General features: G+C 46.2%; 6 protein-coding genes across 6 annotated transcripts; 4 read left to right on the top strand and 2 right to left on the bottom strand.

The window, feature by feature from the left end:
* Positions 1-818: 818 nt before the first annotated feature.
* Positions 819-6,295, top strand: AOL_s00083g407 (uncharacterized protein; the record flags this gene model as incomplete). Its single annotated transcript, XM_011125586.1, has 6 exons — positions 819-830; positions 974-3,016; positions 3,074-3,281; positions 4,822-4,961; positions 5,047-5,321; positions 5,527-6,295. 6 exons carry the CDS (start codon positions 819-821, stop codon positions 6,293-6,295), a joined length of 3,447 nt encoding a protein of 1,148 aa, XP_011123888.1.
* Positions 6,296-6,898: 603 nt separating this feature from the next.
* AOL_s00083g406 (uncharacterized protein) lies at positions 6,899-11,501 on the bottom strand (the record flags this gene model as incomplete). The annotated part of the gene is made up of 9 exons (XM_011125585.1): positions 6,899-7,688; positions 7,760-8,066; positions 8,132-8,778; positions 8,830-8,919; positions 8,974-9,352; positions 9,409-10,227; positions 10,305-10,424; positions 10,496-11,132; positions 11,229-11,501. 9 exons carry the CDS (start codon positions 11,499-11,501, stop codon positions 6,899-6,901), a joined length of 4,062 nt encoding a protein of 1,353 aa, XP_011123887.1.
* A 1,386-nt stretch (positions 11,502-12,887) lies between these two features.
* On the bottom strand, positions 12,888-14,888 carry AOL_s00083g405 (uncharacterized protein; the record flags this gene model as incomplete). Its single annotated transcript, XM_011125584.1, has 3 exons — positions 12,888-13,790; positions 13,858-14,367; positions 14,658-14,888. 3 exons carry the CDS (start codon positions 14,886-14,888, stop codon positions 12,888-12,890), a joined length of 1,644 nt encoding a protein of 547 aa, XP_011123886.1.
* Positions 14,889-17,662: 2,774 nt separating this feature from the next.
* Positions 17,663-19,181, top strand: AOL_s00083g404 (uncharacterized protein; the record flags this gene model as incomplete). Its single annotated transcript, XM_011125583.1, has 3 exons — positions 17,663-17,848; positions 17,935-18,336; positions 18,714-19,181. The coding sequence occupies 3 exons, from the start codon at positions 17,663-17,665 to the stop codon at positions 19,179-19,181; spliced, it is 1,056 nt and encodes a 351-aa protein (XP_011123885.1).
* Positions 19,182-19,759: 578 nt separating this feature from the next.
* On the top strand, positions 19,760-22,080 carry AOL_s00083g403 (uncharacterized protein; the record flags this gene model as incomplete). The annotated part of the gene is made up of 5 exons (XM_011125582.1): positions 19,760-19,877; positions 19,949-20,094; positions 20,175-21,138; positions 21,193-21,541; positions 21,603-22,080. The coding sequence occupies 5 exons, from the start codon at positions 19,760-19,762 to the stop codon at positions 22,078-22,080; spliced, it is 2,055 nt and encodes a 684-aa protein (XP_011123884.1).
* A 429-nt stretch (positions 22,081-22,509) lies between these two features.
* AOL_s00083g402 (uncharacterized protein) lies at positions 22,510-23,370 on the top strand (the record flags this gene model as incomplete). The annotated part of the gene is made up of 1 exon (XM_011125581.1): positions 22,510-23,370. The coding sequence occupies one exon, from the start codon at positions 22,510-22,512 to the stop codon at positions 23,368-23,370; it is 861 nt and encodes a 286-aa protein (XP_011123883.1).
* Between the last annotated feature and the right edge of the window lie 277 nt (positions 23,371-23,647).

The following is a 23,647-nucleotide window of genomic DNA, read 5'->3' as shown; positions in this document are numbered from 1 at the left end:
TTGATTTGTTTTGCGATTGGGCAACGGACCTCAACACCACGTCGCTTTCTCTCTGTCACACACACAATTTGCATTCCAGCGGCTGTTCCGGTCTGTCTAGAAAACCTGCTGTCTTCCCAATCCTCTTCCTCTTTCCTCACTATTACTTCTCCACCCACCCATCCACCCATCCATCCCACAACACCTTCCGACAGTAAAAACTAAAAATATTGAGAGTGACAAACCCGTTGCAAAGGTCCCATTGCAACCAAAACATTTCTCTGTCTCTGTCTCTGTCTCTCTCGCTCATCTTCCATCCTCTCTCATCAACCTTCATCTTCACTTGTCACTGTCACCTCCAGTCACATCACCAACCACTAACCATCAAATCCATTGCAGCTTCCCTTTCCCATTGCATCGAACTTTCAGGTTTGCTTCAAGACTGCTTGTTATCATCATTCTTCTCTCTGCTAGCGATCTCGTCGTCAATCTGCTCTCGGGTAGCTGAAGACAAGATAAGAAAATCCGTCACGAACTTTTTTTCGTTGCTGAACATTTCACGTTGCTTGCTGTTTCAGTGCTTTCTTGCTCTGTTCTATATCAAACCATCTCTCACCTCCCACCTCCCATCTTCTTCTTCTCTCATCAATTGGTCTTCTCCACAACCTCTTGACACTTCTTCCATCATCAATTGGACTTTCTCACACACCCGATTGATTCCTCCGGTTTGAAATTCTTCCTTCTCATTCTTCCATTCCGATCAATTGGTCCCCTCCACCACCTCTTGATATTCTCCATCCTTCTTCGGTGTTTCGTTTTGCACCAAATAGTTTCACATCATGGAATCTCAGGTATGTCGTCATCCCGTCCTTCCCGCCCTTCCCGTGCTGAAACAACCCGGGGTCATCTAATGTACCTACCCGGTTGGCTTCTCTTCTTTGTAACGAGGGAGCAAACGGCCAAGAGAAGGATGAAAAAGCTAACGACACCTTAGACACAGCGTAAGACGCGTATCTTCGATGAGAACGACCCAGCTGTTATAGCTGCAGGTGGCCGTCATAGGAAAGGAGCCTCTACTGCTAGTATCAAGTCTACTGCCAGTACCCGGCAACGAACAAGTCAAACTGCTAAGCGCGTTGCACTTGTCGATTCCACAAGGCATGAGGCACCCGTCACTAGCAATGCTCCCAGCCGTACTTCAAAGGGAAGTGTGAGCCAGCCAGCTGCTCGTGGCAGGCATGTCGCTACTAAGAGTAACGCTTCGCTTGCAACCGGTGCTAAGTCCACCAAGCAACCCGGCAGCCAACAATCAGGCAGTCAGCAATTTGCAACGACTTCCATCAAGTCGACAATCTATCGTGATCCGCAACAGATCAAGGCTAAGGGCTCCGTTAGGAGCGGTCAATCCCACACTAGCATTGGTGCCGAGTCCCGTACTCAAGTTTCACGTCAAAAGACCACCGTTTTCAGAGATGAACCAGCTACTCGTTCAGCTACGAGCAGTGTTTCTTTTGCCCCTGAGGACCGTGCTCGAGCCGGACCACTCTCCAGCAAGTCATCTAATAGAACCGTTAAGACGGAGTCTTCGAAGGAAAAGAAATCAACTATTAAGGTTAAAGAGACGAGTGTTGCCATAGAACGACAAGGACGTGTTGATGTCATCGAGGAGACCGAATCGTACGAAACCGAGAACCGAGGGACCGGTTGGGATGACGATGACGATGTTATCTTTCGCTCTCATAGAGTTGCCCTCGGTTTCGCAGACAAGCCATGTCTCACCAATTTTTTCGCAGAAGAAGAGGAAGAGCAAGAGGATGAATATGATGAAGAAAAGCCAGTCTATAACCCGATGAGGCAACTTATTAAGTCGGACGGCAAGTTGGTGTGCTTTCCTGCTAGCGGCTGGAGTTCTCATGAGAAAGACACCCGACCTTTTGGTTTTAACATTAAAGAGGATAAGGAGTCTCAGGAGTATATTGCACTCGTTGAGAACTATCTCTTCCAGGAACTTGAGGAAGAGTATTTGACGAAGGCTCGAAAGAATGGAGAAGGTGACCGTAACAGAGTCTACCCTCGTTATACTGCTGCCACCGATTTAGAGGTCGTTCAAGGCGTTAATGCTTTTGCCAAGAACCCTAGTTGCCTCAACATGAAGGAATTCAAAAGCCCCAACTTCGCCCAGGAGTATACCCCCGATATTGTCAGGCATATGTGGGCTGTCGATACTAAGCTCCAACCGGATCCTCATTACATGGACACTCAGCCGTATCTGGGTTGGCACATGCGAGGTATTTTGGTTGACTGGTTGATCGAAGTTCACGACCGATTCCAGATGAGCATTGACTCGATGTTCAACACCGTCAACATTATTGACCGTTTCCTTTCCGTCAAGGTTGTCCCCGTGCACCAATTGCAATTGGTTGGCCTCGCTGCGTTATTGGTCGCCGCTAAGTACGACGAAATCACGCCTCCCGGGATCGACATGCTGGTCTATATGGCAGACCACGCATACACCGGTCGGGAAATACGCAGCTGCGAGTACGAGATCTTGGTCGCCTTGGAGTGGAAGATTTCTGCGCCAGGCCCGACGACCTTTCTCAATTGTCTGTCTCCGGCAGACGCTTGGGATGCGGACGTCAGGGACCTGGCGCAGTACTTCCTGGAGGCTGCGCTGACCGAGCTGCGCTTCGTTGGGACTCCGTGGTCGTTCATTGCAGCGGCCTCTTACTATCTGTCCATGATTATTCTGGACACCGGGCGTGGGGAGTGGTCCCCAGCTCATATTTATCTCAGCGGGCATTGCGCATCCCAGCTGGCACCAGGGGTTCAAGTCCTCATCGAGATGATGGACACCCCAGAAGAACACCATAAGGCGGTGTTCACCAAATACAACAGGAGGAACTACCGCAGGATTGCGGGGTTCGTTGAACGATGGATGGTGGCGCAGTTCGCCCATTCCGAAGAGCCCGCCGAGGGAAAGGGGGCTGCATATGCTGAGGGGAGGGAGCGGGAGCGGGAGGTCCTGATCCAGAGGGGGGTGGATCGGGATCGCAGAAGGAGGATGAGGGACGAGGCTGACCGATAGGATCGGCAGCTGACTTCTTCGTCCTCTGCCTGCGGTCCCGATGGGGATCTGACGGCGGAGGAAGAGGAGGAGATTGGGAGGGGGCTCGAGGAGCTCGACGACGAAGAGAGCGGCGTATCCACCACCATGGGGGAGGTGGATGGGCCGGTTGATGTGGCCACCTCGGGGCCGGCGATGCTCGCCGAGGACATGGGGCCAAAGCTTGCTCACCATGACGGTGAGCAATGCTTTTATTGCTCATGGGGGGTCCCGGAGGGGTTTGGTGGTTGAGAAACCGCCCTCTTCGTCGTCTTGCTCTCGCCCTCTCCTTTTCTCGGTTTGTTTTTTTTTGTTTTTTGTTTTTGTTTTTGTTTTACGTTTACTATATCTGCCACGGACGAAGAAGAACGGAGACAAGAATGCTCCAAACTTTGTCATCAATGGTCACGTTTACATATCACGACTATTTGATTTACGGTGTTTCGGGGGGGTGGGTCCATGGCGTTTACGGTGTTTTCTAGATTTTTTTTCTTTTCTTTCTGCTGCTGTCCTTTCTCCCTTTTTGTTCAAATGTTTCCGCGAATACCCTTTACACTTGCGTATCTTCGTTAGCGATAGATGCATATTTTAGCGGTTAACTCATGAATACGAACTCTAGGGTTTATTGACTAGTCTGATAATTCATCGTAATATTGTAGAGTGCAGCCGCGTAGATGTGTAAGTGTAACCTACCACAGGTTTACTTAGGTAATTGGGTTTGACGTTCCACCGTACAGGTACGAGGGTAGTCCAGACTAGTACAAGGGCATGTGTGCGCGAAAGGCTCAATGAGTTGTACTGCATTCTGCCAGCATGGTCAATTGCTATCCATGCATTCATCAGCTACACTGGGTTTTAGCTGGAGTTAACACTTTTGGAATCCAATGGGTCGACAGATGGGCATTCACTGCCGAAAAAAGGTTGGATTTGGTAGTAGGTGACTTTGTATGGGTAAAATTTGATGGAGGTCTTCACGATGGTTCATCCACCAGCTATCAGGTTACCTATACTACAGCTGTATACCACCATGGTCGACCTTCACCATCGCAACGAACAGCCACCACCACTATAATCCCAATCCATCGACCTTTATGTCAATACTGGTTGCTCCAAAGTACCGATCCATTCTACTAGCTTACCACTCTAGAAGTTACTCTCTGCCAATGGTCTTTAATTCAATTTCTTAATTACAGCTGAGGGATTATCAGGTAAGTTCCTTTCCTCAATCCGGCTCCTGCATGATATAAGTTCCAGAAACTATATACTGCAGCTGCTTGTAATTAGCTATTAGGGTCCTGATGCCCTCGTATGATGCATTTGATGACAATTCACCCAGCTCACTATGCAGCCATGTGGTATTTCAACAAAGCATCGGCGTTAGATCGCTGAAAGATGGGACAGTTCGCTGATAAAAAGGTTTATATAAATGCTTTCTAGGGACGACGTAGGTCGAAATACGGCATCCAATCTCTCGTCAAGCTGTCAAGTCGAAGTTTGGTTCACGGCCTTGACTTTTTTTTTTTTTTTTTGAATATAACAAAAAAAAGAAAGGAATAAAGGGAAGAAAATGGCTTCGTTGTCCTGGGGGTATATGTATTGGGTCTTCCTTCTTCTCTCGCTACTTCGGCTTGCTTCTCGAGTGAACGGTAGGTTTACACACTTTCTTCTATATTCTTACTACAGAATTCTGGCTGTGAGATTGTATACTATATATGTACTAACATCTGAACTAAAACAAGCTGCTTGCGAATGTGGCTACTCTGTGAATTCAACCTCGGACCCCGAATATGCCGTCTTCACGGATTTGCTCGAGTCAGACTTCACCAAGATCAAAAACTTCCAAGATGACACCGATTGGCAGCCACAAGTCTGGGAACTGGTACCGACTCTTACCTACATACCTTTCACATTGCATAACATATCACCTTCATTTTACTAAAAACCCAAATAATCTACCTATTTAGGATCCCAAAAAAGCTCTAGGTCCATACGGCCGAGCAACCCGTCTCGAAGCCATCGTCCCGAATCCAGCTGTCAACATTAGTATCAATTCTAAGGGAATATACGGAGGACACGCTGGATTGAATCTCCTGGTTCCGAAGAATTACACCGTCATTGGGGGCGAGAAGTACCTCATCGGCGCCGAATTAGATTCTGCAAGGAACGACATGTTTTACGGGACGTTTAGGATCGGGTATCGGACCACGAAGTGGGCGGGTACATGTTTTGGATTCTATTGGTATATAAACACCCCTTTCCTTTATTTTTCCCTCATTTCTTTTCCCGTGCTTATCCGGCCGGTTTCGTCGATTCCATAAGTTGGCGCTATACGAGATTTTATCTTTGTCTAAGATCTCGATCTGATATATTACATACTACCTAATATATATCTATATAAACAAAGAACAATTTCTAACTTGTGAATAAAAATATTTTTTTTGAAGGTACCACGACGATAACCAAGAAATCGACATCGAACTCCTCTCCCGCGAGATAAACATGACACACACCCTCCTAAACCTCGTCTTACACACAAAAGTCGGTGGCAGCAATCTAAAAGCCTTACCCGGAACCTTCGAAGTGGCCGCAATCCCCTACAACTCTAGCGCGGAAATCCACGAACTCCGTTTCGATTGGACACCTCGGGCTATTACCTGGTATCACGACGGTGAACAAGTATGGACCGTCTCGAATGAGACTTTGTTCCCGCAGGAAGCAGGGCATTTGGTTATTACGCATTGGTCGAATGGAGACCCTCTTTGGAGTGGAGGTCCTCCCGAGGGGAATGCGGCGTTGTTGTTGACTTATGTTAAGGCTTATTTTAATTCTTCGGATTTTAGAAGAAAGGGGGATTATGGAGTTAGATGTGGGGCTGTAAGTGGTGGTGGTGGTGGTGGTGGTGGTGGTATTGGGGAAGATAGTATTTGTGAGATTCCTACGCAGGATGGACCACCGAGGTATGATGGCGTTTCTGCTAGGGATTTACCATATTTTTTCAGTAATGATCGTTCGCGGAATGCAACGTTCAATCAGACGGTTTATGAAGATGTGAAGAAGAGTGAAGGGGAGAAATTGGGTGGTGGTGGTAGCGGGCCTGGAGGTTCCGGAAGCGTTTGGGGACCTGCGGCTCAGTGTTCTGTTGTTCTGTGGATGGTGTTTTTGGTATTGATGCCTATGGTGGGCGGGAGTAGCTATGGTGGGAGGTTTGTTTAGTAGGGGGGACGTTCCTCCTCCTCCTCCTCCTCCTCCTCCTCCTCCTCCCCCTCTCTCTTTTTTAAATTCTCCTCTCCTGGCTTGCTCAGTGAGGCTTAGATTGTTTATTCTTATGGTCTCTTTTATGAGCGTTGTAGAGACTTTAGCTAGTATGGGTTTTCTTTTATAGGTGTTACTAGGCGGAATTTACGGGATAGCGGTGGTTTTTTCATTGTTATTATGAGACTGTTCCTAGATAATAGATAGAGGGAATACATATAATAGATATTGCCATTCTTGACTCCGTAAACGAACTCTATTAGCTAGTCTTTTGATAGTTCCTGATCATGATGGTGGACTACAATGAGAGGGTACTACCAAGGTGCTGGATCTCTACCTAGATATCAGTGTAATCTTTGTACTCCGATTCCAAACGAGCATAATTTCATCAAATAACCCTCTAGATCCTCTTCATTTTCGTTATCTTAACAAAAAAAAAAAAAAAAAGAATCTCCAATCTAATCCACCATTCCTATCCAACGCAAAACATCCCTCTAAAATACCACACTTGCCTCTATCTTCGACTAGATCCTCACATACTTACTTAAGTATATTAAATGGCATCTACGCCGGATCCATCCCATCGAATTCAATCAACCTCCTAACCAACGCCACAGCTTCACTCCCCGCAACCTCCAACCCCGGATTCTCCACTTTCCTCTGCAACTCTCTATCCAACAAAACCCTCAAACACTTCACCAAAACCCCGATCCTCAACCAACATTTCACCCTAACCCACCCATCGACCTTCACCCCTCTCCCGCTCATATCCAACTCCACATTCCCACCCAACAATAAGATACCATAAGCACTGACAGGTGTAACATCTCTCAGGAAAATCTTCGACGTAGAAACTTTACTCGCGTAGGCCATGAACGCTGCGTTTCCCTTGAAACCCTGGGCGTCGAATAATGTACTCGAAGGGTGTAAGAATGCTCTTTCGTCCTCTGTGAAGTATTTGATGGTCCTGGCTTCCGGATCTAACTCTTTGGCTCCGCTCATTGTTGCGGCGTATTTCTTCTCCGGTAGTTGGACTCGTGCGATTTGTGGACTGAACGAAGAGGCGACGATGGCGCGGACTAGTGCGTCGTTCCCATTTTGTGAGTTTAGAGAACGGGTGGAACCGGCGTCTTTGTGGTAGGATAATGGGAGGAAACCGATTTCTTGGAGGGAAGAGATGTATTGTGATTTATTGGATCGGATGTCGTTGAGTGTGGGGAGGGATAGCATGTTCTGGTCACACCAGTTGCGAAGCTCGGAGTGTGAGAGGGTTGGCGAGATATTCGACCATTCTTCGAAAGCCTGGTAGTCGGCGAATAAATCTCCACCACCTGCGCCGAAGGAAGAGCGGGCTCTATGGTTATACATATATGTTAGTAAAGTTGCATTTCCAGGCTTTTCTTTTTATGAAAAGAAAATACGTACTCTCTCGATTCGTCCCGCTTGTCTCGAGGAACAACAAATGGTGACTTGACCGCCAATATAGATGCAATCGTCAAAGCTGCATCTACACAGCCGAATATGGATCCGTATATCATCAATTTCGCACTCCTCACATCCGCCGGGATCGTACTCAGATGTTTTCCAAGACCTGTCAAATCATCATCTCTGAGAGCTCCCATTCGAGTCAACGTCGTTAGCGCCGCATCCACAGTACGGGTATCCGGTGGTGTCAACGCTGATCTCAAGAATGTTCCAACATCTTTAACTCCCATAGCTTTAATCGTAAGACCTGTCAAACCATAACCATTGTTAGCCAATCCCTAATAGTTCATGGGAAGGTATCCTAACTCTTACATATATTCTCCAAAGGCACTCTCAAAATCTCTGGTGTTGTAGCTTCCTTCATCTTTTCCATCTCTGCGTTTCTCGTGTACAATTTATAACAGTTACCCTCCCTAACTCTACCAGCTCTACCCCTACGCTGCTTGCAAGACGCCCTCGATGCCCATGTCTCCGCGAGCCGTATCATGCGGGTTTCGGGATCGAATAAGGTCTCTTTCACACGGCCGGTATCAATTACCGCCACAACATCCTCAATAGTGATTGAAGTCTCGGCGACGTTTGTCGCACAAATAATTTTCCTTTGTCCCTTTGGTGCACGTAGAAAGACCTTTCGTTGTTCGGCGGGAATGAGTGAAGCGTGGAGCGGGTATGCGAGGTATCGGTATGATTCCGGAATATCGTTAATGGCCTTTATCGCCCGATGAATTTCCAAGGTACCCGAGAGGAAAATTAAAATAGAACCGTCTTTATCGCCAAGTTCTTCATCAATCGTTTGGACGGTGGCGGCGATTAATTCATAGTTGACACCTTGTCCAAGGGCTCTCATTTGCATGCCAATGGCAGGATCCACATCCGCTGTATCGGCATCCACTGGTCTTAACTTTTCTCCGCGAGCCAAGGCGTTGAAGTTCGTAAACCGAAGGACATCGTCGAGATAGCTTTGGGTATTGTTAGTCAAAGATACAAGAGGCAGATGGGAACCGTCTTACAAATCGTTAACGGGGAATGTCCGCCCTTCAATATTGACGATTTGGACGTTGCCAAAGTAGTCAGCAAAGACCTTTGCATTTAAGGTCGCACTAAATATCGTTAGTCTTGCTGTCATAAATAATCAAAATTCACAGCTAGCCTACCTCATCAAAACCAACTTCAAATCCTTCCGTTTCTCTAACAACCTCTTCATTAGAACCAACAAGAAGTCACTATCCAGGGATCGTTCGTGAACTTCGTCAATTACGACATGAGAAACATCCGATAGCCCATCACCATCGTGCAAACGTCGCAAGAGGACACCGGTTGTCATAAAAGTGATACTGGTATTAGGTCCTAGTTTTGACTCTCCTCTAATCGCGTATCCAACCTCCGTTCCCACTGCGACGCATCTCTCCGCAGCAACTCTCTCAGCCAAACCAATGGCCGAAATACGTCTGGGTTGCGTGCAAAGAATCTTTGCCGCAGTCCCAAGGTTCCGGCGGATCAAATCGTCCAAGACAAATTGGACACACTGTGTTGCTGTGGTATTCTGTTAGCTACACCCTCACAGCTTCGATAGCTATGAGAACACTTACATTTTCCAGAACCGGTTTCACCAGAAATGACGGTAACTGAGTTACTATCAATGCACTCAGTAATATGTGCTCTAAGGTTCCAAGCTGGTAGTGATCTTCTAATAGCCATCATCTTTCTTCCTTCCATAGAATCCATTCTCTCTTCTGCAAGTTTTAACATTTGCAAAGCCTCAGGAAGGCCCGGGGTCCAATCAATCGGGTTGGATCTATGCTTCGGATTTTTCTTCTTCTGTGCTATATGTTTATGTGCACTCCTGATAGCAGCTGCGCCAGCAACCACGCTAGATACTTCTTTCAGCTTGCCAGGTCGATCTACCATCTCTTCAATTGAAGTTTCTAGCCAATCGACAACTGCAAATATCATAGCTTCGCCCTTTAAAGGCTCTGCATAATCAGCAATCCGTCTAATCAAGCTCAACCGCACATGTGAAGGTAATAGTGGCTCGCTGGTTACAGCCCATATCGGAATCTCATCGGGATAAGAGCCTGAACATGGCTTCCTGACTTCCAGAAACAGCTTCGTCGGAAGCTTTTTGCTGTTAACTTCCAACTTGATGTGACAAGTGTCTTCGGAGACTCGGGTGAATTTTTCGCCGTAGATAGCTTCGAGGGAGTCTTGTTCTTCTTTCCAATGTTCATCTGAAAATTCCGGTTCATCGTCGAAGATTATGAGATCGTCCTCGTTGTTGAATGCTCGTCGCTTGGGCTCGCCGTAGACTAGCGTTTGCATGAGAATCTCTGCAGCACGGGTTTCATTATCGCTACATGCCGCAAGTGCTTCACGCGCGGCTTCAATGGGGTACCCCGCCGTCGAAAGCCCTAAATACCACATTAGCTAGTTTTCTTTTAAGATAACGAAAGGACTCCAAATTATTCTAGGAGAACCTCTAACGTACTTTTGGCAGCGTACTCTCTCGCCAAAGAATCTGTAACAAAAGCCACTGCTCCAACCGTATAATTATCTGGCAGATACTTTGCTGGCATATCGTCCTCGGGAACATGAATAAGCAACCATTCTACAACCGACACCCCCACACAATCAGCCGACCATTCTTGATATCCTAGTAACTTGCGACCAACCTCGAACCTAATGCGTCCTCCAGATTTGTAGCCCACTCGCACGCTTCCTCTGCATGGCTGATTCTGAACCCAGCGGTAGTCAATTGACTAACAATCGAATATCTTGTCGTATTGTCGAGAGTATTGTCATATTTCCAGTCTTTGTTCAATCGAATGAACTTCTCGAGAAGGCCTCTCGAGCCCTTTCCCATGTTGACAAGGACCGAGCCAGCCCAGCCCCTGGGTACCTGCTTGGAGGATATTGCATGTGCACCGGTAGTCGCAACGGTTCCCACCAAAGCAGCCTTTTCCCTCGCTGCAGCTTTCTCAGCATCTGCAGCTATCCTTTCACGCTGTACCAGAAAAGGGTCTTCGCTGTACTTCGATTCTAGTCCTTGTTTAACATCTTCCTTCTTAACCGTTTCGAATGCCTGCCAGTAAGGCCTGTGAGTCGGTGGGAGCGCATATTGAAGGTTTCGACCGGAGTAAACCCTGTGTAACGCATATGTAGCCGCGAAATGTCGAGCTTCGAGTGCTGTTGGATGGAATGTAGGGACGGTCTTGAGGGTTGAAGGAGGATCGAAACGGATTGTTTCCGTCTCGTGGGTTTTGGGGTTCTTGTAACGGATTATGACGGAAGACTGGTGACCTTCTTTGAATTGTCTCTATTGGCGCTGTTAGCCACTCCATCTGGGGGAGAGAAGCACGGAAAGATAAGCAATGCTATGATAACAGGGAAAGAGATTCATGAAATCGCATACATTAGTGTACTCCGGCTTATCCCAATGATTCTTGACCGTCAATTCATAAAAGATGGTCACAGGGAGCTTTCCGGTCCAGCCTTTCCCGCCAATTATCTCGTTCAAGCTCGGTCTTGGAGGTTCCTGGGGTTCGACGGCGGCGGCAGCAGCGCCTTTGCCTTTAGCGCTGCTAGTGGTGGATTGTGTTTTGCCCTTCCCTTTGCTGGAGCTGGCGACAGCAGGTTCAGCTTTGGATTTCTCTGGGGCAGCCTTTGCAGGCTTTTTGGGCGGCATTTACGGCGGGCCTTTTTTTTTTTTTTTTCTTTCGTTTTTGGCTGGTATGTCTGGTTTGGAGGTGTTATAAGCTGCAGGGTATTTGTTTTTGGCGTGGTGGTGTTCGTTCGTTCTTGTTCGCCAACACGATGATAGCTGTTTGGCTAGTAGATGGTTGAGAAGGACAGAGGGAGAACTAGTACGTATTGTGGAGAAAAGAAAGAGAGAAATACAGGTGTACACCGCGAGATATTCAATCTTGAATCGAAGATAAGTATAACATAAGTCAATCTATCAAACATCATTTATCCTGCTTCCCCTTGTATCAGCCACAAAAGCGATCTCAATGGTACCGGTCATCACAAGGCTTAAAAGGGTTTGATGTCATCGGTCTAGATCCGATCGTCTGTATGAAAACCAAGCCATCATGATACTAATTTTACTTGGACTTAATGTTTCTTTCTTATTTCTATTCGTTCTGTTCGCTCTTGTTATTATTCTTCATCTTCGCCATCATCGCTTACATAAAAACATCACTGTTTGTTTGTTACAAGAGGTGTAATACAAATGTCTCGTGGACATCGTCGGCTAAACGTTAATGGGTGCATACAGCAAGGAGTGTAGTATAGTAATGGCGGTATAGTGTGGTGGGTGGTAGTATGGAATGGGAGTAGAAGAGGAGGGGCTTCCATGGGGGTTTCGGTCTTTCCATTGCGCAAAAGGGGTCTTTCTCATAGATAGGGAACTACATAAAAGGGCTTTCCTGTGTCCCCAACTTTTATTCGGGGTGTAGGAGGGACCAGGATATACAAAAAAAACGCCGGCAACTGTGAACCTGTCCGAAGAATCATGCTGAGAGGAACGATAAAAAACAAAAATCCGAAAGCAATAAAGGAGGCTTTGGGGCATTTGTCGCAAAGAAGAAAGAAGGGAGGGAGGAAAGAAAAGGAAAGGGGACAGTCGCAGACAGTTTATTTTACGGGAAAATATATTGAAAGGGAAAAGGGACATACAGGAAGGAAATATTGGTTTACAGGAGAAATCTGGTATCAGGACGTGAACGTGGGTTTAAATATTACAAAAAGAGGGGGCCGTACAGGATATCATCACTAGAACACGGTGTGAAAGAAGAGGGGTTAGGGTGACATGATTGGGTGAATACATTTCAAATATGGGGGTAGGTGCGAGGGTAGACGTAGGAACCAACAAAGCGAATTGTTGAAAGCACTAACAAAAACCATTAAATCCCGATATTTGAAGAAAAGGAACAGCTTTGTAATCGAGTCGAATGAAAAGGAGGACGTAGCTGCATCGTGTGCTTTTTTTCCGATTCTACTAGTCCTCTTGTAATTCAATCGATTGAAAAGTCCGGTAGGTGTGCATGCTATGTTAGGTAAGCGAGACAGCTTACATGTCCATAGTATCACCCTGGTTGGCGAAGCTGAATCCTCCCTGGGCGGGCTGGGCGCCGAAGCTGAAAGTATTGCCCTCGGTAGTCTGCTGGGGAGCAAGTCCTTGAACATCTCCTTCGTCTTCCTCGTCGCCAAAGTACTTCTCAATGATGTTATATGCCTTCATGTAGATTTCCTCGTTGGCGTTGTTTTGGGCGTTATGAATCTTCTCCATTCCACCGGCTTCTTCAATAAACAAGGCGTACTTGTTGATGCCTTCGCCGCTAGTCTCCTTGTCCATCTCGCCAACCTTCAAGATATTCTCAAGGCCATCGAGGGCAACCTGAATGATCTTATTGTCCATGCAAGAGAGAAGGTCACACAATGGACGGATAGCGCCCTGGGCGACCAAGTAACGAATCTGATCAGGCTTCTGCAGACCGCCACTAGTAGCATTGGAGATAGCCCAGCAAGCTTCCTTTCTTGTCTTGAAATCGCCGTTGCTGAGCAGGTTGATCAGTGGGGGGATCAAGTTTCCATCAATGACTGCTTGGATCTGTGAAGAGTTGCCAGCAGTAATGTTCGAGATAGTCCAACAAGCTTCCTTACGAATGCCATCCTTTGTACTGCTAAGCAGGGATAGGAGTGCCGGGAGAGCCCCGCAGTTTATTATAACTTGGGTCTGAACGTCATCTCCTGTGACGATGTTTCCGACAGATCGAAGAGCTGGTGTCTGAACGCTAGTAGAGTTGTGCATGAGAAGCTCAACGAGACGACGTGGGATACCCGCTTCGATCACGGCCTGGATCTTATCATTGGAGCCGTCGGATAAATAACTGATAGCCCAGCAGGCATCAATCAAGACCTCATCATCTAAGCTGTAAACCAATTTGGCCAATACTGGGAGGGCAGGAAGTATCTGATGTCAAGCGTTAGCCAAAAGGGGTCGCACTGCTAGCGGAAAGCTTCGATAGGGATATACATACGGTTTGCCAATCAGGTTGTGGAGTCTTTCCACGGCAGAAGTTGCTAAGAGTCCAAGTAGCATTACGGAGCATGCTCAACTTGCGGCTGTCCCCAAGAAGTTGGAGAAGCGGGCGGAGGGCACCAGCACTCAAGACATAGTCTCGGCATTGAGGGCTATCACCAGCAATGTTACCAAGAGCCCAAACAGCTTGTTCTCTAACATCGGGTTCGTGGCTGCTCAAAAGCTCAACAAATATAGGCACGGCACCGGCGTTGATAACTACTTGAGTTTGAGCGGCGGAACCAGAGGCGATATTAGTAAGAGCCCAGGCGGCTTCGAATTGAACCAAAGTATGAGGAGATCGAAGGAATTCAACGAAGCGAACAACGACACCACACTCGATAACTTTTTCGATTGGTGGGTTTCTTTCCTTGGAGAGCAGCTTTCGGAATTTGGTGGTGGCTAGGATTTGTTGGTCGATAGAGTCGGAAAAGACACCTTGGATCATGGAAGGGAGATCCTCGGTAAGCTAAAGGAAGGGGTGTCCATGAAGGTTAGCAAAAATTCCAAAAGTACACGTAGAGAAGGATAAGACATAAAAGAACGTATATATATATCAACAAGACGCGACCAAAGGCACAATATATACTTTCTGGAAGGGATACTGGGATTTATCAGGCGAGATAATAGGACAGGGTCCGATAAGGATTTTACGATAAAGCCCCACCAACACTTAGAAACAAGCGAAGACCACCAGGAACCCCAGAACAGAGGGAGAGGGGTGGTAGATATGAGGATATATAGGAATAAAAGGCTTACTTGAGATTCGGTATTAGCGCTCTCATCATCACTATCGACACCAGCAAGGCCAGAGTGTGGTGTAGGGCTTGTGATCTGGAGATTTCGTCTCTTGGCAAGGTTCTCCTCGCGTTTTTGCTTGCGGATCTCGACTTGCTGCTCTTCACGACGACGACGAAGCTCCTCAGGCTTGAAAGTGCCCTTGGCCTTGAAGTTTGTTCGTCTATGTTCTGGGATGAAGCGGTCGGCCATGTTGACGGGATATTGTTGATGGTTGTGGTTTTGGTGGTGTGGTGGTGGAGATGACTAGATTAGGAGGGAGGAAGAAGAGAGGATAAATTTTTCGAGTTGATAAAATATTTCCGCCCGCTGCGTTTGGTTTGCGTGATCCTGCACAAACAAGCTTCTCGAAGAGCACAAAAAAAGGAGAGGGAGATAAAAGTTAGCTCGATGAACAGACAACAAGACACGTTGGTGCTAATGAAGCTATGAGAGATGGTGATGGGAGAGTTTGAAGAGGTTTGGTGAGGAGGGGTATTTTGATGTGAGGGAGGGGGGGATGGATGGCTACCTAATGTTCTGCGCACGAGCCGGAGCTTTAAATGACTGGTGAAGGTTAGAAAATAGAAAGAAGAAAAAAATGAAATTAAGTAGCCCCGAGCAACAGCAAAAGCGAAGAGCAGAAGGATCTGAGCAAACCAACCTCGAAAAAGTATCAACGATGACTTTAAGACGACGAACCGTAGACGTCGGATGGTTTGAAGTCCAGCTGGTGATGGTGATGAAGGTGTGGATAAAGAGCAATGCAGATGAATTGGTTGTTTGTCTGATTGTTTGATTCGACTAAGGTAAGAAAGAAGAAGAAGGGACTTAAGTACTGGGAGTGGTGGTTCCTTAGGGGAAAGGGTAAGGGAAGGGAGGGTCGATTACTTCCTAGTTACTGGGTGGGGACCAGAAGGGAAGAAAGAAAAGAAACAAAGGAAGAAGAAACAAAGCTAGTACCCAGTAACTAAGTAGGACTTACTTACTAAGTAACTATACCCAATACACTCCGTCTAGAATCAATCAATCAATCAATACTCATGCACAGCTCCTCTTCTATATCTTCTTCGTCTTAGTAGTGGTAGTAAAGTCTCAAGGCCTTCTATGTTTCATGTTCAAAGAAGGCAAACTTCAGCTGCAACCCCTCAAGCTAAGTAGTTAACTAAGTAAGTATCTCGTTCGGTGGCAATAGCTACTAACTAGGATACAATGCACACGTAGAAGGTCTTTCATAGGTAATGCAGATAAGTATATGTATGTCGATTATTGCAGCAAATCTACGGAAGCTCTAGAGCTAGCTCCTAAGGTGTCCTTCACCTAAGTACCTAAGTACTTAAGTATCTACTTCTCCTAATACAATACATGATATACCCACGCCTTATAGTAGCCTCGAAGGTCTAAGTACTTAAACGCATGGAACTTCGAACGCAAGCTGGCCCGACCTGCAGGTGCAGCTATGTCTGAGCTCTAACCGCCCGAGCACCCTGAAGCTAATACCATTAATTTACCCCTCCTCGTCCACCGAGTCCGTTCGGTGGCGTATGAACTTGATAGGTATCCAAGTCATCGGGATAGTCGGTATCCCCTCGTCTTTTCAGCGAACGGGTCTCGCCAGCCTTCGCTTGGCGACCACTGTTCCCTCAACCAGGCTGCTAAAATTTAGAAATTTCCTACTGGCTAGGTAAGTAAGTACCTTGTACTGTGCTGCACCACCTATAGCTTCAACTGATATTGTCCCACATGGCCGTGTTGCTTATTGTTCTTGGAGGTTTGCCCTTTCGCATTTTTTCCGTTTATGGAACAGGGCAGGACTAACCCCAAAGAATGCAACAGGCAACACAGATAGTGTGATTCCAAGTCGCCTATGACAGGCATTATTAATGGGGGAAGCCAATACCTGGTAGTAGTTGCTAATAAGCACCGCGGTACTGTACTTGTACCACTATAAAAGTCCCATAAGATTAAAAATATGACGATCTCGAAGCGGATAAGTAAAAACGAATAAAGCACCAATTGCCGAGACTTACCATATGCACTATTTCATCAGTGTGATTTCATCTGCTTACCTCGCAGCCCGTATCTAGGTGGTATGGGACACTCCAGGAATGAGACTACCAGGACTTTAGAGAGAACCGAGAGCAGTTTAATTATATGTATTACTAGAGTGTTTGTCATGGTTTCTAGACTGTCAAAAAATCCTACACGAGATTCGATTCATCTACTACTAGTTACCCGCAAAACCATAACTCTACAAAAACATCATCACTCGCTAATTGATCGCCGTGTTACAAGCGAAAGAATTAGAAGGGGGAAAAAAATACACAGATTACGAAAGCTACTAAGTATACTAACTACTAGCCCAGCCTATGTAGGGGCAGGGTTGGTGCGGACCTGTAGTTATACCAACTTTCGCCGTCTGATCTTAATTAAGGTTGCACACCTAGGTACCTTTAAAACAAAAGAAAGCTTAAAGTATCTTTGCCAACCTCCACCCGATTGGGACTTCAATTGGCCCATCGGTTCCAATTCTCCTTCCCACTGTAGTGTATTCTTACCACCCCCATGAACTTTCCACAGTATCCTAACCTGGTGCTCCATTAAGCCACATCAAGGGCATCCGGCCTGTAATTGCTTGTTTTTATGTACCAGTTTCCATATAAACACCTCAGGAGTCTGTATGTCGACTTCGGACCATTTCAGTCCGCTTCTTCTTTGATCATTTCTACTCATAACCTCTTACGGAAAATCGTTTACGATATATATAAATATATGCTTCCTGAAGCTTGACTGTTGCACAGCAGGTATCCCGCTATAGACGATAGAACACCCGTACGGCTTCTCTGGACAATACATAGCATTGATTTTAGTAACGGATGAATCTCGATTTCCTGATGCTATAACCCCATAGCCTCTCTTTCTCTTCCTCCCTTTCCCTCCCTCTCTTTTTGTTAAAAAAAAAATAGAAGAACAATATACTAGAAAAAATGCACAAGCCTATGCCCATACGGAGGGTAAGCCCCTTGACCTGGGTCATCGTAGCAATCTTTTCCCTCGCTGGCGTCATTTCAATATACCACGGTTTGGCATCCTCGCAGAAGGATACGAGCTTCTTCGATCGCATCAATATTATCAAACCTTCAGAAGCGGATACAACCCAATCGGTACAACCGGTACGATACCACGATGTCAATTGCTATCCCCAGTTATATCGATATATCTTGTCGCTAACTTTTTTCGTTTCTTGGGCGATATTAAGAACCAGAATGTGACAGTACACGATGAGCCAGAAGAAGAGGAAGACCGCCCGCTGGTCCTCTATGCATACCACGAAACCGATAACGCCCGTGAAAACCTTCTTTTCTTTATCAGGCACGGCCTTCATGCTGAAGCGGATTTCATCTTCATCCTTAACGGTCCCACCACCATTAAATCTTCGATCCCGATAAATAAGCCAAATATCAGAATTACTGAAAGGAATAACACCTGCTTCGACCTTGGCGCGCATGCAGAGGTGCTGAACAAGGAGAATAAATTTCTCATCCAAAAATATAAGAAATTCATCTTGATGAATGCATCGGTTCGAGGGCCTTTCTTGCCGACATGGAGCAGAGAATGTTGGACGGATACTTTACTCGCCAAAGTCACGGATAAAAACAAAGTAAGTGATATACGTAAGCATACCCCCCTCTGGGTTTTCAAGCGACTTTCTAGTGGCCGGGGGCGAAAGTAAGCAAAACGGGTGGGGCGAGTATACGTACCTCCTGGTCTACCACTAGCCGGGTCAATCCCACGATTCGGTTTTCCGGTCTAAGCAAAAAAGAAAACCCTTCAATTCTCAGCACACTGTGTCACCACACCCATATCATGCTTGTCGCTGGCCCACCTGTTTTATTTATCCTTTATGCACCACAGCAGTTGCAATTGCTGGGTGTTGGATAGATCTGTCTCCTATGCGTTGATATCCCTCATATATGCATATTTTGAAGCACGCACGGGGTAATGCACCAACTTCAATTGATTCTAACTGTTGTAAAGTTAGTAGGAATAAGTTACAACTGCAATGAACCCCGCCACGTCCAATCCATGGTTCTCACCACTGACAGTATCGGTCTCTCCCTTCTCTTTCCCAAAATAAACCGCTGCTTTAATACCCTTGGAAATGCCGTTACCGGCGAAACTTCGATTACAGGCGCCATAACCCAGGGCGGATACAATGTCACCGCGCTCATGACTGCTTTTAGGTCATCTGAGGACTATGCGAATACCTGCACACACGGAGACATATATTGGAATAAATCGTACTACGGAATAACAGTACACCCGTATGAAGTAATGTTTCAGAAAGCGAACAGAGATAACGACCCTGATGTGTTAGCCCGATTTACGGAGTGGACTGATGGAATGCAGTACAACAGTTGGACGGTTTGTAGGAGAGCAGCGAATGTTAGGAAGGCGGTAAGGGAGATGAAGAGGATGGGCAGCGAGCTAGATTTTGGGATGTGACTAGAATAGATACTTCGTGTTTGATCTGAGGTTGCATTGGTTTCGTAACGTTAACATTGTATGGTTTTTGTGTGGAGTTTTGGGGCGCAGTTATAGTTCATTGTATAGATAGTATAGATATTGTACATGTCATATGCATACCACATATAGGTATTAAGTACTATTGTATCGCTAGTATCATTTAATATTCAGGTACTTGGTAGGCAATGTTCTGGAATTGGGGAACTAATTGTCGGTGAGCCCGGTTTTCAATATTTACCGATGCAGATGCCAGCATCAAGTGCAAGCTTTCAGCTGTGCGTCTGTAGTCCGGCCCTGATTCTGGACCCGCTTTGGTCTGATGTACCCCCCCTGCCAGCGTGCAACGTTCTATTGGCTGGGTGTATGCCATGTCAATAGACCCATGAAATGGTGATGCCGAAGGTCCTATAGCGTGCAACACATGGGGGTTGGCGACAGTTAGACACCAAAACGCGACTTCAAAAAAACCCAACATATCAACACCTAAACGCCATCATAGCAACAACAAACTCCCTATCCGCCATCTGGACCATCGTACGCACATACAGCGCCTTACCATGTCACTAAAGGCCCAGTACGCTTCTGTCACGGAGGCTAAGGCTAAAATCGACCAATTCGTTGATTTAATTGGGATATCAGTCGGCTTCAAGGCCCCCAAGCAGTCCTATGGTACCGGTATGCTTATACCTAGCTACTATAGAATATACGAGGATATATTTGCTGATTTTTGTTATTTCTATTATAAGATTTTCAAGCTACGATTGAACTATGCGACAAGTCTGCTACGGTTTACGAGAATAGACTTACAGTTCGGATATTTCGACCAGATGCGGAATCTCTGCCTCAGGAGATGGACATTGGCGAAACTATCGTTGTATTTAAACATATCAAGGTGATTATAAAAGCCCAATACTATATAAGAATTACGCTGGCATAAGATGTAACATTGAATTTCTTATCTATAAAATATAGGTCGTAGCACTGAAAAATCAGGGAAATGCTCTCGTCGGCATGACAAATAAGACTCGGTCCTCCTGGGTCATCTGCAAAGCTGATATACCGAGCAAAAGGAAGTCCGCCGGCGGCCAAAATAAACGCAATGATAGAATTAGAATACGCATTGTTGACAACGGACCCTACCGTGTCCAAGACCCCGAGAAAAAGAAAGACTTGCTGTCAGAGGAAGAGTACGACGCTTGCAGGGATATTTTCGAGTTTTTTCATACACGCGGTGGCCTAGCCGGATGTCATGGTATGACGGAGCGGGATTATAACGAAGATGTCAAGCCTCAGCAAGAAGTACTCAAAAAAGCCGCGTTGATAAAAGAGATTCAACTTGATCATTTCTACGACCTGACGTGCTTTGTACAGCATGTCTGGTCGCATAATAGATTTGTTGAAATCACGGTTACCGATTTTACGGAAAACAAGAGTTTATGTCCGAGGGGTATCGATCCGTTTAGTGATGAAATGGAACCGACTGTTCGTAATGAAACCGAAAGCTATATGCTCGAAGGGGCCGGTGTTACGCGGAATCCGAAGAAATCAGCTAATAAAAAGTGGTTTGAGAAGCCATTTGGGTTTTACTCTTTAAAGATCGCATGCTGGGATAGCTGGGCACAGAAGGCAAATAGCGAAATAACAGAAGGATGCTACCTGGCGCTCACGAATGTTTTGATAAAGAGAGGGAAAAGTGGTCAATGGGAAGGATCGATCTCAGATGGCAAAAAAGCAAGAAGCTTCAGGGATGGATTCAAGGTTTTAAGGCCTGAGAACCCTGCTTTGAAGCCGCTCCACAATCGGAAAAAAGAGCTTTTGAGACTTGTCGCTCAGAACGAAAACGAAAGAAGTGTGAGGGAGCGAAAGCTGAAGGAGGAAAAGGCGCAAGCAAAGCTTGCGGCAGAGCTAAAAAAACGACAAGAAAACAACCCACAAGGTAAGGAGTAATCCTGCCCCGATTTAAGTCACTACTTCTAATCTTACGACATAGTGCACTGTGGCTATATCTCTGTCGAGACAACTACCCTTGGAAAGATACTCAGGATGCTTGATGGGGACGACGTGGATTTCTTCAACCGGAGATACCGTACCGAATGTCGGGTAGTTGATTTTCGACCCTCGGATATCCGCGACTTCGCTAGAAGAATCAACGGTGATACTGGAGCATGCGCCGTTGATCTGGAAGCTTCGATGGGTACCGAATCTGGGCATGCCAAGCATCCACCGGAGTGGTACTGGTGCTTTGAACTTGACGTCGTTGGGAAAGAGGATGATGCGATGATTACCATTCACGTTGATGACGCTGGTGGACGTTACTTATTAACTCCGGAGCCTTGCGAGTAAGTATAATATCGCTGCTCGCGCTAATATGTAAATTCTGTGCTAATGAAATTCTTCTAGCTTTCGTGCTGATGCAAACCGTTATAAATACGACGAACTGAAAAACGAACTCTTCCACCTTTGGGGGAATCTCGAAGAGGCCAAAACAAGACGCCGAGAACGAATCGAAGTTCTCGAAAACCATGTGAGGTCTCTAATAAACCAGTATAATAGCGGAAAACATGACCAAAGGTTTCTAGAGCAGCGATATCGTATCCTCGCTGCACAAAGGCAAGAAATACAGGGCAGGCCGATTATTATGGATCCGACGGTCTCAAATAAGTTTTTCTTTGCTATAATCAAGGAGTACGGCGAGGATGACGAGGATGGTGTCCCTGAAAGAAAGTTTATACTGGAAAATACTTCTGTTTCTCGAGGCCTTGTTACGAGAGAACGGCAAAAGGCTCTAGACAGAGCTCGAAAGAGAGCTCTGGCTGATAGCGACCAAGGAAGTATCCAAGTTCCAGAAGGGGTTGATCTGATGGTTTTGGATGAATGAGCATGATCATAAATATTGATGCTTGACGCTATGATGATGGCGAGCGAGCCTTTCTTCAGATCTTCTTTTTCATTTTTTAATTCATATATCTTGTAGTATAGAACTCTTTGCATAGCTTTTGGCGTCCCTCTTGTTTCCCTACCCTTTCCACCCTTGTTGACGTCCTTTTTTTCTTTTTTCGTGAAGGAATACCTTAGACTCCCACACCCTCCACGTTTATGAGATGCGCGCATTTTGGTCGTTTTTGTTGTAAATTTGGCGTTGTCGCAAAAACCCTTGTCCAAAATTTCGATATCGTCGCAGCAGCTTTCTCCAAAACCTCGACCTTATCCTAACATTAACATTCAACCCTTCACTAATCCACCTAATACTTAACAAATTTACCCTCACAACCACCACCAATCAACCCCCCCCACACACACCCCCAAAATGGCCCCTCCCACAAATCACGAAAGGAACAGTTCCTCATCTTCCAAACCCAAAAGAAAGAAATCCAAACGTTCAAAGAATGACAACGATGACACTCCAAAAGCATTCACCCGTCTCATGGCCTACGCTGCCACCGGTAAACGTCCCAACGGCCTCGATGAACCAAAAACAAAACCTACGTCTACTTCAAAGAAACGTAAACGCTCAGATCCAACGAGCGAATCAAACACCGTCGGTACTTCTAATACAGTCGATACATTACCCGAATCCGAACCCTCTACTACTACCGCTCCGGAACCTTCGAAACCGCTGACCCTGCTCCCCGGCGAAAAACTGTCCGACTTCTCCCGTCGAGTCGATGCAGCGATCCCCGTTTCTTTCAAGGGTCTCCAACGTGGAGAAGACAACCCTAAAAACCGGAAGCTAAAGAAAAAGAAAGCGGCCGAAGAAGCGGAAGCGGCAGAAGATATTACGGAAGACAACTACGATTTCGACGATAACGGCGATCTATTACCAAATCATCTAAAACCTCATAATCACAACCCGCATACTAAACAACAAGTCAACAAGACGACAAAGGGTAAAAGAAAGGATAGAAGTCCAAGTCCGTTTGCGGTATTACGAGAAAAGAGGGGAGCTGTACAAAGTAGCATCAATGACGTTGCGCAAGCCCCGCCGACTTTAACTGTACCGAAGGAGAAGCTGAGGGATAAGACTAAGGGTCGGGTGGGAGGTATTCAAGGTTTAGAGGTTCCAAAGGCCAGTGGAAGTTTGGCGAGGAGAGAGATGTTGCAGGAGGAGAGGAAGGGGGTTGTGGAGAGGTACAGAGCCTTGATGGCAGCGAGGAGTGGAGGCATGTAAAGTTTCCTTTTTATGCTAACTATGGCCTACGGGTGTACGATATATTTGGTTCTTTGTTTCTTTAGAAGCGTTTTCTACGGAAATATATATAGTTAATAAAGTCTATTTAGCACGTGCACTAGGAAATGAGATTATGAAATGTATAGTCGAGCGTGAATACAGAGACAGGGAGGCCCGTTTTGATCAGTGCAAAAGGGTATCATGTCGTTCGCGGCAACAGCGGCGGAGATAGGGGGCGTAGCAAAAGTATAGAACTATCATTGACAGGGGCATAAAG

Source organism: Orbilia oligospora (assembly GCF_000225545.1).
Source record: "Orbilia oligospora ATCC 24927 unplaced genomic scaffold scaffold00083, whole genome shotgun sequence".
NCBI classification, from domain to species: Eukaryota; Fungi; Ascomycota; class Orbiliomycetes; order Orbiliales; family Orbiliaceae; genus Orbilia; species Orbilia oligospora.
The sequence above is the reverse complement of the archived record's forward strand: the minus strand, read 5'-3'. Positions and strand labels throughout refer to the sequence as shown.